General features: G+C 35.3%; 1 protein-coding gene across 9 annotated transcripts in view; it reads right to left on the bottom strand.

Moving 5' to 3' along the window:
- The window catches only part of BBS9 (Bardet-Biedl syndrome 9), a 458993-nt gene that overhangs the window by 324777 nt on the left and 120126 nt on the right, over positions 1-14090 (bottom strand). For all 9 annotated transcript variants that reach the window (XM_047848254.1, XM_047848291.1, XM_047848301.1 and 6 more), the window contains 3 exons: positions 10917-11001; positions 1231-1414; positions 448-577 (listed from right to left, as the gene is read on the bottom strand). In XM_047848254.1, the coding sequence (XP_047704210.1) occupies positions 448-577; positions 1231-1414; positions 10917-11001 (399 nt within the window). The remainder of the gene's footprint in view (positions 1-447; positions 578-1230; positions 1415-10916; positions 11002-14090) is intronic.

The following is a 14090-nucleotide window of genomic DNA, read 5'->3' as shown; positions in this document are numbered from 1 at the left end:
TGCTTGAAGAAATCCTTTTCTATTTTAAAGAAAATAATCTATCAGGTAAACCATTTTCTTTAAATCTTTAATTTACAAATGATGTCTTCCTAGAGATACTAAATAAAAATGATTGAGGCAATTAAGGAGTGCACTTGTTGTAATGAGCACTGTGTGATGTATGGAATTGTCAAATCACTATATTGTACCCCTGAAACTATTATAACTGTGTGTTAACTGCATGGGAATTAAAATAACATAAAAATGATTGATGGTGCTAAGTAAGACTTTTTTACATCCTTTTCCAATACAAGTTATATTTTAAATTATTTCTATCGTTGACATTCACACTACAATGTCAATTGTCATTCTTCAGTAAAATCACTTGCTATTATTTCATAAAACTTCTACAGAATTCCTTGACTAAGATCAAAACAAAACAAAAAAAAAAAACATTAAATCACTTACTGTAAACAGCCCACTCTTACTGCTACAGGAATGTGGGGAAGCTGAGTGGCCCACTTCAGTGTCACATCCTGATAAATATGTAACATGTGATTATGGTTTCCAATCAAAGTATTTATTGTTCCTTCAGAAACTGTATGTTGAAGACAGAAAAGAAGATAAGAAAACAGTTATCTGCAACAGTATATTAAATCACTTTTAAGGGATTTAGTATACAAATTAATTCTAATGTCTTGATGTTAATGCCTAAAGTAAAAAAGCATTTATTTTAGTAACACATTAGTTTTTAACTTCAAGCACGAATATCAAAAATTACACAATGATTTTACACACTTGGGAACCAGAAGTAGATAGTAGCCAACACTTTTGCATTTTATCTAGAAAGTATGAATTTCATTAATATTTAGCACCTTTAAGCTAATGACTTACCGAGCATTAGCCACAGATAAGTCATTCTATTGGACATTACTATATGCTCCATTCTGCTTTTAAGAGTCTGGTGTTCTTTTGGAAACATCTTGAACAGCCACATTTTGGAAAGCATAAATGTATATCTGAGGCCAATTCTCCAAGTCATTCTGTACAAAGTAAAATGACTGACAAAACCAAATGTGTGCTTTATATCAAACCTCTATTCAAACTCTGAAGTTAAAATTTCCATTACATGTTCTGTATAAAACTATTTTCCTAGATGTTTAAAATATATGCGTGTGAATTAGGCTTTTTCTGATGTATATCACTAGCCTTGACATATGGAAAAGATAAAAGAAAAATACTTCTACACACCTGAGCAATATGGGAGAAAACAACTTGGGCTACAATCAAGTTTCTTCATGAATCGAATCTGTCCGTTATCCTTAAGGCAAAAAAAGTTTCTCTCACCAAGAACAAAAACAGAAGATGCTGACTGATTGAAAGAGACAATACATATATCAAGGGCTTGCTCTCCAATATTTAGAGTCCAATCCACCTACAAAGAAAAGGCTAAAATCAATTTAGTTGCTAAAAACAAAGCATTTCAGTTACTTTCATATCAATACAATTAAGAAATTGCTTCGCAACAAAGCAGACAGAAAGATTGGCTAGTCTTCCCTTTTTTTTTTTTTTTGCGATAACCGTATTTCTGATATTTTATATACTCTAATAGGTTTTGTCCCATCTTTTGCCAGATGATATAAGCTATTCAGTGGTTCAAAAATACTCATATAAATTTGGGGAGTGGGGCAGGGGAAAAAAAGACTCATACAAATTTAACCAAAGAGGTGTAAGATGTGTAAAACAAAACTTGGGGCACCTGGGTGGCTCAGTCGGTAAAGCATCCGACTTCGGCTCGGGTCATGATCTTGTGGTTCATGGGTTTGAGCCCCACGTCAGGCTCTGTGCTGACAGCTCAGAGCCTGGAGCCTGCTTTAGAATGTGTGTCTCCCCATCTCTCTGCCCCTCTCCTTCTGGTGCTCTCTCTCTGTCTCTCAATAATAAATAAATGTTAAAAAAAAATAAATAAAAAGATGTGTAAAACAAAAACTGCAAAAAATTGATAAAAGAAATTGAAAAACAAATAAATGGAAAGATATGCCATGTTCATCAATTAGAAGAATTACTATTATTAAAATGCCCATACTACCCTACCCAAAGTGATGTACAGATTCAAATCCCTATCAAAATCCCAATGGTATTTTTCAACAAAATAGAAAAAAAATCCTAAAATCCATACAGAACCACAAAAGACTCCAAATAGCAAAAGCAATCTTGAGCAAAAAGAACAAAGCTGCAAGCATCAAATTTATTAAATTACCTGATTTTCAAATACACTACAAAGCTATACTTAACAAAATAGCACCGTGCTGGCATTAAAAAAAAAATCTAGACCAATGCAACAGAACAGAGCCCAGAAATAAATGCATTTACAATGAATTGATCTTCAACAAAGGTATCAAGAGCACATACTAAGGACAGTCTCTTTAATAAATGGTGTTGCGGTGGGGGAGGGGCACCTGGAGTGGGTGGCTCACTCGGTTGAAGATCTGACTCTTGATCTGCTCAGGTCATGATCTCATGGCTCATGAATCTGAGCTACACATTAGGCTTGCTGCTGTCAGCTTGTCAGTGCAGCGCCAGCTTCAGATCCTCTGTCTCCCTCTGTCTACTCCTCCCTAGCTTGTGCTCTCCCAAAAATAAATAAATACTTTTTTTAAAAAATGGTATTGGGAAAACTTGATATTCACATGCAGAGGAATGAAATTGAACCCCTATCTCACACCATATACAAAAATCAACTCAAAAATGGATAAAGATTTAAACATAAGACCTCAATCTGTAAAACCATTAGAAGAAAACATAAGGAAAAGCTTTTTGTCATTGTTCTGGGCAACGAATTTTTGGATATGACCCCAAAAGAACAGGCAACAGAAGTAAAAATAGACAAAAAGGATTCCATCAAGCTAAAAAGTTCCCGCACAGCAAAAGAAACAATTAACAAAGTAAAGAGATAATCTATGGAATGGTAGAAAATATTTGCAAACCACCTATCCAATAAGGGGTTAACACCTAAAAATACATAAGGAACTAGACAACTCAGTAGCAAGTAAACAAACAACCTGATTTAAAAATAGGCAAAGACTTGAACAGATTTCTCAAAAGAATATATACAAATGGCCAACAATTATATGAAAAAATGCCCAACCACTAAATTATCAGGAAATGCAAATCAAAACCACCACCTTGAGATATCACCCCACACATGTTAGAATGCCTATCATTAAAAAGACAAGAGATAACAAGTTTGTTGGCAAGGATGTAGAGAAAAGGGAACCCTTTTGCACTGTTGGTGGGGATATAAGTTGGTACGGCTACTATGGAAAACAATAGGGAGATTTCTCAAAAAATTAAAAACTAGTATATGATCCAGCAATCCTACTTCTGGGCATACAGTCACAGGAAATGAAAACAGAATATTAAAGAGATAACTGCAATCCCATGTTCATTGCAGCATTATTCACAATAGCCACGATATAGAATCAACCAAATTGTCCATTGATGAACAAACGAATAAACAGAATGTGTGAGATATTCTATATAATATACTATATAATGTGTATAATATAATGGAATATTATTCAGTCTTCAAAAAGAAGAAAATCCTGCCATTTGTGACAAAATGGATGGACTTGGAAGGCATTATGCTAAGTGAAATAAGTCAGGCACAGAAAAACAAATACTACATGATCTCACTTATATGCAGAATCTAAAAAAGACAAACTCAGGGGCACCTGGGTGGCTCAGTTAGATAAGCGCAGACTTCAGCTCAGGTCATGATCTCATAGTTCATGAGTTCGAACCCAACATCAGGGTCTATGCTGACAGCTTGGAGCTTGGAGCCTGCTTTGGATCCTATGTCTCCCTCTCTCTCTGCCCCTCCCCTGCTCACACCCTGTCTCTCTCTCTCTCTCTCTCAAAAATAAAATAAATACTTAAAAAAATATATTTGAAAGACAAGCTCATAAAAGCAGAGAGTATAATGATGGTTGCCAGGGTCTGAGGGAAGACGTAAATGAGAAGATACTGAATGGTCAAAGGGTACAAAGTTTCAGTTACACAGAATGGATAAATTCTGGAGACTTCATGTACAGTCTAATGACTATAGTTATATTACTGTACTGTTTTGTACATATACTTGAAATTTGTTAAGATAGATCTTAAATGTTCTTACCATAAAAGAAAACAAAGAGAACTATGTGAGGTGATAGATATGTTAATTAGCTTAATTGTGGTAATCATTTCACAATGTACATATATCAAAAGATCATAAATTTATATAATTTTTATTTGTCAATTATACCTCAATAAAGCTGGAGGCAGAAAAAAGACAGGCAGAGGACTGGGTGGCAGAATGCCCTATGCAAAGTGAGCTGGCTGTACAAAGATCCTATGACAGAAAAGGAGGGACCGTGACTTTTTCAAAAAATAATAATAATACACATAAAGAAGTTATCTGCTTCACTGCAAAATTTCCATAAGAAAAATTTCCATATTGTGTTTACTTTACAAATCAAATTTAATAAGCAGTAAAACCTAACCAATATTTATGTAACTATAATGTTTTAACATAAAGACAATTTAAAAACCTATCAATCTATGTATCTATATATACACACACACACACACACACACACACAGAGCAGCCAACAAGCTGTCCCAGTTGCCTAGGCAGGACCCTCAACACCTTAAGAACTATACCAGGGTAACTCCATATCTCTGGAACACGGTCAATGTTCAAACAATGCTTCTTAAAGTAATGAAGGAATGAATTTAAAGTTAACATACTTTTCAGAATTCAGTCCGCACTCAATTAATGCTTTTTAATTGAAAAAAAAAAAAAAAGAGCAAAGGCATCAGCTGACAGACATATACTGAAAATGGCAGTAACAGTGAGATGGCTGCACAAAAGCATGTGGACAGAGAGGTAATAAGAGTGTCCTCAAAGTTAGGTTATAATCAACAAATAATGGATCAAAGAAGAGATATGAAAACTCACATTAAAGATACAAACAAATTTCTGGCCATCAAGATATCATTGAGATATTTATCTACTTTAAGTACTAAAATATCTGCAGAAAGTATGAAATCCAAATGGATTTTCTACAAGTTAAAAAAATATAAAAAAAATAAGATTATCTTGGATCTTAATCAGGATTCAACACCAAGAAATCATTTCATTACTGTTAAATTCAAGTGTAACTTAACTATATAAAAAGATTCCACTGTATACAAAACATAAATGTCAGTCCTGTGACAATCACATTTCTCATTACACTTTATTTTATTTTTTAATTTTTTTAAGTTTATTTATTTATTTTGAAAGAGAGAGAGAGACAGAGAGAGGTGGAGAAAGAAAGCAAGCATGGAAGGGGCAGAGAGAGAGGGAGAGAGAGAATCCCAAGCAGGCTCTACACTGTCAGCACAGAGTCTGACACAGAACTCGATCTCACAAACCGTGAGATCATGACCTGAAATCAAGAGTCAGACGTTTAACTGACTGAGCCACCCAGGCGCCCCTCATTGCATTTTAATAGGCTGGCATTCTAGCATTAAATATCACTATCTGTAACTTGGGCTGATGTGTCCCTGATTCTGAGATGATGATTCATTCAGGATTCAGGCAAATCAAGTTTCTGAGACTGCAGGATGACATCTAGCCATTAAATTCTTTCAATTCACTAGATATGAGCGCCCCTCTCTGTGACCTCCCCTTAGAGAAATATACCACATTCTAAATGAATGAGTCTCAAAAAACAAAGAAGTTTACTAAGAATAATAATTTTAAAGTTCTTCTACTTCTAGTCAAGAGAGAGTAATAGGAAAAGACTTTAACATCACACCTGAAACAACACAACATGGACAAAATATATGAAACAACAGCTTGCAAGGCACTGAATATCAGACAACCAAGGACAGCAACCCTTTGAAGACCAAACAAATGAGGTGAGTAGTAGGACTGTTCCATCCGTGAAGGAGTTTTCAGGCCATGGCGCAGGGCGGAGCAATGCAAGCAAGGCCCAGCAAACTCCCTGAGTTAAGAATATGGATGCTGGGAGTTCAGAGAAACCAGAGCAGCTGGAGTTCATAAGACAGCAAGCCAAAGGGGAGAAAGCAGCACAGGGACAGAACTTTGACATCTGTGAAGAATCCTCTCAAATATTCATCTGAGTACTTATCAGCACATTCATGTAAGAAAACTACCCAAAGCCAGGGAAAGAACTATCCAAAAGGATTAGAGGTAACAGTGCCCAGCATTCATACTGCCTGGAATACTGCCTGTGTTTGCTAGCCAGACTGGAACACCTCATAATTCAAAGGGAGCTGAGCAGGGCACTCAGAAGCATTTTGCCTAAGGAGTGGGGAATAAGTAGCCCCAGAATGAGCAGTGCTCTGGTCCTATCTAAAAACCCAAATGGATCAAACTGTCCAAGTATCTTAACTGTGTCCCAGGCCTAAGCTCAAGAAGAGTTCTAGGAATGCAAAAATATCCAGCACTCAAAAGGAAAATGACTATATTTGCCATCTAATAAAAAATCACCACGTATGTAAAGAAATAAGAAAATATGATTTACAAAAAAAGAGATAAATAAATCAACTGAAACTGACTCAAAACTGATGCAGGTGTTAGAATCAGAAAACAAGGACATTAAACAATTATTATAACTATACTGTATTCTGTACCTTCAAAAAGTTAAGTAGAGACATGGAAGATATAATAAAAAAAAAAAAAAAGCAAATTGAACTTATAAAGATGGAACCCATGGGAATTAAAACCAGGTTAGACATTATAGAAAAAAGATTACTGGTCTTGAAAACATAGCAGTAGATGTCATCCAAAACAAAATAGAGAAAATAAAATCTGTGAGCTATGGGACAACTTCAAGTATCCTAAATGCATGTGTAACTGGAGTCCCCAGAGAAGAGAAAGACGGAAGACAAAAAAAAAAAAAAAGTTTGAAGAATTAAGAGTCAAAAATTTTCTAATTTTCAAGGTGCCTGGGTAGCTTGGTCAGTTGAGCATCCTACTGTTGATTTCAGCTCATGTCATGATCCCAGGGTCATGGGATGGAGTCCCACATCAGGCTCTACATTGAGCATGGAGTCTGCTTGGGATTCTCTCTCTCCCTCTCTTCTTTTACCCCTCTCCCATTCATGCTCTCTTTCTCTCTCTTAAAACATTTTTTTCTAGGGGCGCCTGGGTGGCTCAGTCGGTTGAGCGTCCAACTTCGGCCCAGGTCATGATCTCACGGTCCCTGGGTTCGAGCCCCGCATCAGGCTCTGTGCTGACAGCTCGGAGCCCGGAGCCTGTTTCAGGTTCTATGTCTCCCTCTCTCTCTGACCCTCCCCTGTTCATCCTCTGTCTCTCTCTGTCTCAAAAATAAATAAACATTAAAAAAATTTTTTTTAAATTTTTTTTCTACTTTTCATGAAAACTATAAATTCACAGATGCAAGAAGCTCAACAAATCCTAAGCACAAAATAAAGAAAACTACACAAAGCACATCATAATCTAATTGCTTCAAAAAAGTGAAAAGAGAAAATCTGAATAGCAGCCACAGAAAAGATATGATGAAGAAAGAAGCAAAGACAAGAATGTAGGCAGATTTCCCATAAGAAACAATGGAAGCAAGAAGACAGTGGAGCAACCTCTTAAAATACCAGGGAAGGAAATACCATCAAACTAAAATCTTATGCCAAAAATATATTTTCAAACAAAGATGCAAAAATATTTTTTGAGACACAGAAAAACTGAAGGAATTCATTACCAGTGAACTCACATTGAAAGAAATGTGGTGGAAATATGGCCTCCATAAGTTAATGAAGAGTACCAGAAATGGTAACTACATGGGTAAAAATATATTATTCTTTTCATTTAAATCACATTAAAAGATACTGAATATTTAAACAAAAAATAGTAACAATGTAATATGGAGTTTATAGTAAATGTAAAAATATAGCATATGACAATTAGCACAAAGGCTGAAAAACAGAAGTATGGCTCTTATAAGTGAAATAGTATACTATCACCTGAGAGTAGATCATGGTAAATTAAATATCGTAAACTCTAAAGCAACTCCTAACATGACAAAACAAAGAGTTATGGCTAATAAGCCAACAAAGATAAAATGGAATCATAAAAAATACTGAATAACTCCAAAAGAAAGCAGAAAAACAGGAAAATGGAAATAAAAACAGATGGGACAAATAGCAAATGGCCAGATGACAAACTTAAACTTATCCATATTAATAATCACATGAAATGTATATGGTCTAAAACACAAATTAGAAAGCAGAGCATATCATACTAAACAAAAAAAGCAAGACTCAACTATGTGCTGCTTACAAGAAATGCACTTTCAGTACAAAGACACAAATTGGATAAAAGTAAAAATATGGAAACATAGGGGCGCCTGGGTGGCGCAGTCGGTTAAGCATCCGACTTCAGCCAGGTCACGATCTCGTGGTCCGTGAGTTCGAGCCCCGCATCAGGCTCTGGGCTGATGGCTCGGAGCCTGGAGCCTGTTTCCGATTCTGTGTCTCCCTCTCTCTCTGTCCCTCCCCCGTTCATGCTCTGTCTCTCTCTGTCCCAAATAAATAAATAAACGTTGAAAAAAAAATTTAAAAAAAAAAAAAATATGGAAACATATCAGAATAACACTAATTAAAAGAAGAATGTTATCAGAGCAAGAAGGTAAAGACGTTTATTTTCAAAAAGGTAAAGAGGGTTATGAAAAAGGGATGTGTTCATCATGAGACATAACAATCCTAAATGCTTATGTACCTAATAAAAGAATTTCAAATAAATGAAGCAAAAAACTGATAAAAATACAAGGAGAAACAGATAATCCACAATTACAGTCAGAGATTTCAATATCCCTGCCTGAATAATTGACAGAAATTAGTCAAAATATTAACAAGGATATAGAAAATTTCAACAATGCTATCATCCAATCTAACTGACATTTATAGAACACCCAAGAACAGAAAAAAAAAAAAAAAAAAAGGACATTCTTTTCAGGTGCTCAATGAAGATTTACCAAGATAGATCATATTCTAGGTCATAAAACAAATCTCAAAAAATCTGAAAGAATTCCAAGTCATACAAAGTATTTCTCTGACCACAAAAGAAATAAATTAGAAATCAACAAGTAGTTAAGAGGTAGCTCTAACATAGGCAGCTTTTAACTGCCTTCCCACAACTACCTTATTAGAAGCATTCCACTGGATAAATTTTGTTTCTCTGCAATATACTTAATGTTCCATGGCATCACAGTCCTGCCAAGTGACTGTGGTGTAACGAAAGGAAGTTTTACTGCTATTTCTTACTCTATTTATTCATTAATTAAAGGAGAATGGGAAAATCACTCATCTGTAATTGCTTTCAGAACACATTCTCAGTGCAAGGCACAGAGTAGTATCAATAAACATGTACAAATAAATGAGTAAAGGATATTCCAGACTAAATAAAAACTATGTGCAGAAGCCTTGAATCAAGAACAGCCATGGAATATTTAGAACAAGAGAAGACCGTGTGGCTGAAGTGCAGAATATATGGGACAAATGGAAGACAACTACTATTGAGGAGGAGGTCAAGGACAAATTGATCATCATTATCATTGTCATCTTCATCATCTAGACATCTTTGTTAAGTGCAATATATATATATTTCCAAAGGCAACACTGTAAAATAGGTATCGTCACCATTTTGCAACTAAGAAACTTAAGGCTTAGCATGGTTAATAAACTTGCTCAAAATTAGTAGTAAATACAGCTCTCAAGATCTGACTCCAAAGTCTATCCTTTAACTATTATTAGTATGGTGCCTCCAAATTCTGTGAAAAAAATATGCCATATTTGTATTTGTTGTGCTCTCTTTCACTTTTTACTAGTATTAAGAAAATGTTTTCATGTCATTCTTGGCTCTTCAAGTTGGCCTGCCTTCCTATCTTAATTTCTGTATCCTAATATAGAAAATTGATTTTCTCTAATATTTTTACTTCCTTGGTATTCTAAATTCCACATTATTTCTTCATGTAGTTTCTTTCATATGTGGCCATTTCAAATTCACTTTACTGTTTCCATCATAATTTTCAGTTCCTTCTGTTTTTCCTTCCTGTCGATGGTGGTTCTCCGGATAAAGAATTCCCAATCATCATTTATCCCCTAATTTTCATTAAATGGAGAATTTACCATTTACAATTTTTCCCCAAACTATTTTTCAAGTTACCAAACTTCCACCTTGTCATTTGGCCAATTTTATCTTTGTGGGCTGTTAATTTTTATCTTTTACTTATATATTTAATCACACGCCTACTAGTAGCAATATTTTTGCCTATTAAAGGTTTCTTTAAATTTTTCTCCTTTTGCTACATTAGTTTATAAACACTTCAGTTAAAAGCAACTCCATCTAGACATTTATAATTCTAGTAGTGCAACTCTATAATCTGAAAAATGGGGTGCTTCGGTGGCTCAGTCAGTTAAGCTCCCAACTCTCAATTTAGGCTCAAGTCATGATCTCAAAGTTCGTGAGTTCAAGCCCTCTGTTGGACTCTGAGCTGACAGAGGGGAGCCTGCTTGGGATTCTCTCTCTGTACCTCTCTCTCTCGCCCCTCCCTCACTGTCTCACCCTCTCTCTCTCTCTCAAAATAAATAAACTTTCTGTACCTCCCTTACTCTCTCAGTCTTTCTCTCTCTCTCAAAATAAATAAACTTTGTTTTTAAATCTGATAAATTATGACACAGCCAGGCATGTGTCTCCATTGCTCAATAATAGTCAACTGAATTTTTTCCCATTGATAGAATCATAACATAGAAAAGAAAAATAGCTAAAATAAATATTTTTAAAAATTTTCTTTCCAGAATTTGCATTCTGAAGAAAATCTGTGATTAGATACAATATTACTGAAATTTTTATATATTAAAAAAGGCCTTACAACAAGTCTTTTTCCAGAACCAAGTTTTTGTTGTTCAGTCTCCTGTCTTTTATCTGCATCCGTTGCAAAAGCAAGCACATGGTACCTGTTTGAAAGACATGAATAATTATAAATGATTTTACAGTTAAAAAGCATAAGTTATTTTAAACTTTAAAATCACAAAATCTATAAACTTTACAAACTGCTTTTCTGGGGGGCACCTGGGTGGCTCACTGGGTTAAGCGTCTGACTTCAGCTCAGGTCATGATACTGGTGGTTCGTGGATTCAAGCCTGCTTTGGATTCTGTGTCTCCCTCTCTCTCTGTATCTGTCTCTCTCTGTCTCTCTCTGTCTCTCTCTGTCTCTCTCTCTCTCTCTCTCAAAATATATAAACATTAAAAAAAATTGCTTTTTTCTTGGTTTTAAAAAACTGAAATTTAAGATCAAATTCTTCTTGAATGACACTGTGACATGAGACTATGTAAACCTGTCATGATACAGAAATTATAACTATGTCCTAAAATTCAATATTGGGTAAAGAGCTCTGCCAACAGTCAAAGCATTTCCATTAGAATTTTATGTGACAAACAACAATAGCTAAGAAAGATCCGGCACCAAAACTTCACATAGAAAAAAATGTAAATAATGCAAAGCAGCCAGGTGTAGTAGAAACTGTTAATAGATATTCTATGGAACCCAGAAGACCGGAGTTTAACCCCCAGCTAAGCCACTTACTAGTTGGCAAATTAATTACTCCATGTCTTATCTTCCCCATCTATAAAATGGGAATAATAGTCTCTAACTCAAACGATAAAATAATTTAAAAATAATTTAGTGCCTAGTACAGTAACTGGCATATATTAGGTGCCCAACAGATTGACAGACAGATACAGATTTACACATATATAAAGGTCAATCACCTAGTAGTTTATCTGGTATGTAGTAAGTTCTCAATAGGGGGCATTACAGACATTATGACTTTCTGTAAGTATTTTATAGCTTTTATTTCATTAGTAACATTTGGTTCAAAGCATTCTTTAAAACAATTTATACAGGGCACCTGGGTGGCTCAGTCAGTTAAGCATCAGACTCTTGATTTCAGCTCAGGTCATGATCTCACAATTCGTTGAGTTCAAGCCTAACACTGGGCTTGGGATTCTATCTCTCCCCTCTCTCTCTGCCCCTACCCTGCTCACACTCTCTCTCAAAATAAATAAACTCTAAAAAAATTATAAATATCATTTGATCTAGAAATGATTAATTTAACAAATAAAATTTAAATTCCCTATTTCCCATAATATAATGTTATATTGTTAAAGAAATAATCCTACTCTAAATGAAGAAAGTTTAGGCTCACAAATTCCTTTCTTTCCTATGAATCAAAACTCTTACATTGTTCTTCCGCAGCTAAGAGGAAAATCAGTAGATATATCTGGACGTCTCATACTGTCTAAGAGAAAGATATCTGAAAGTATAAAACTCAGGGCCCTGAATGAATAAAAGCAACATGGAATACCTAAATAGGCATTGAAATGTACACTGGTATGCAAATGTCATATACTAACTCTTAAACTATCTCAATCAGGAATACTTTGTAAAGAAAAAAAGCCTTTACTTGCAGTTGGATGCAGAATGACTATGAATTAAGGCAGATCTTGCAAGGTATTTGTTAAAATCAGTCCTATGGTTAATATGAAAGTTTAACGTATATGAATTTTACCAATTTAGCAAAGATATAGTAGTGATCCAATACATCTAATATATCTAAGCTCTGACAAAGAAAAAAACTATCATATGGTCTGTATCCATCAGGACCTCCCAAGTAGTTGTAGAGATTCATATACAAATAACTACAATTCAGAGTGCCCTGTGCCAATAATAGAAGATATACACATAGTACCATAGGAACATGATGGCAGACACAAGTAATTGGAAGGGAGGAAATATGTATGTTTTTGATATAGGTTCAGGAAAAGAAAGCTAGGTTTTAAAGAATGAGTGAAAACCCATCATACTGGTAAAGGGGTAAAGGCATTATGGCAAAGCCAACAGCACATGAAAAGGCATGCAGTAAAAGAGACATGAAAGGCCACGACAGGAGTTTAGGAGAGATGCATGGCAGGGAGGAATGAGTCATGGGAAACGAGACAAAAAAGGTAGGAGGGTAAAGATCTCAGCCTTGTAAAACCATGCTAAGAAATTCCATGGGCAGTTTCAGCAAATATGTCTATACCATTTGAGAGTGACCTGCAAAATCCCTAAGTCTCCAACAGTGCCAAATAATTAGACCTCACATTCCAAACGTCATATAGGATTGTTTTACTCTTCCCAGTTCACAGTATCAGAAATAGTATGCACTGGTGACTAAAACATCAGCCCAGACCTGGGCCTGCTATAGATCCAACCTCAGGCAATTAATTACATAGGCGGTTCATTTCCTGCACACACCAACCTACTAGAGGAAGATATGGATATTAATGAGATTGTCGTAAACATCCAAAGCTTCTGAGCTGTTTGAAGCTTCTTATAGAACTACAAAGCATTATTATTTCATCCAGGAATAAGTGAGCCCCTAAAGTGGCCTCATTAACATCAAACAGCAGGCAGAGACACAGCCAAAATTCACTCCTGATTTCCAAATGCAGACCATTTCTCTTCCTGGAAGACAACTCACAAGAGCATTTTATTACTAAACGTAATTGACAGTAAATTTAGATGATGACAAACTTACAATACCATCTATTTTATAGTTCTTCCCTAAATCCTCTTTCTGTGACCAATAATGTACATGGAAACCTATTTCCAAAACCAAACAATTCCAGGCAGAATAGGAAATTTCAAAATAAAGAAAGCATTTGGTGTTTTTTTTTCTTACCACTTGAATGTTCAGTGATAGAAGCTGAAGAATAAAATTCCCTTGTTGTGACTGCTGAGAGAATAATCAGGCACAGTGTAGTAAGATTTCACGAAAGAGTGTGTCCTATGTGTTTCTCAACAGAAAGGCACTAATCACAAATACATCAAGTCCAGATGAATGGTAGCACTTTTTGACCGAATAGCCACAAAGGCTTAGCAGATCCTGTGGAGCACCAATGACAAACTCAACCATATAATTTAGTGCTCTTCCATGCCACATCGTAAAAACCAGCAGCAAGTAACTAAAATATGGATTGAGGTGTCACAGAATACAAAAGT

Source organism: Prionailurus viverrinus, chromosome A2, assembly GCF_022837055.1.
Source record: "Prionailurus viverrinus isolate Anna chromosome A2, UM_Priviv_1.0, whole genome shotgun sequence".
Lineage (NCBI taxonomy): Eukaryota > Metazoa > Chordata > Mammalia > Carnivora > Felidae > Prionailurus > Prionailurus viverrinus.
Note: the sequence above shows the minus strand (reverse complement) of the source record. Positions and strands in the feature narration are given on the sequence as shown.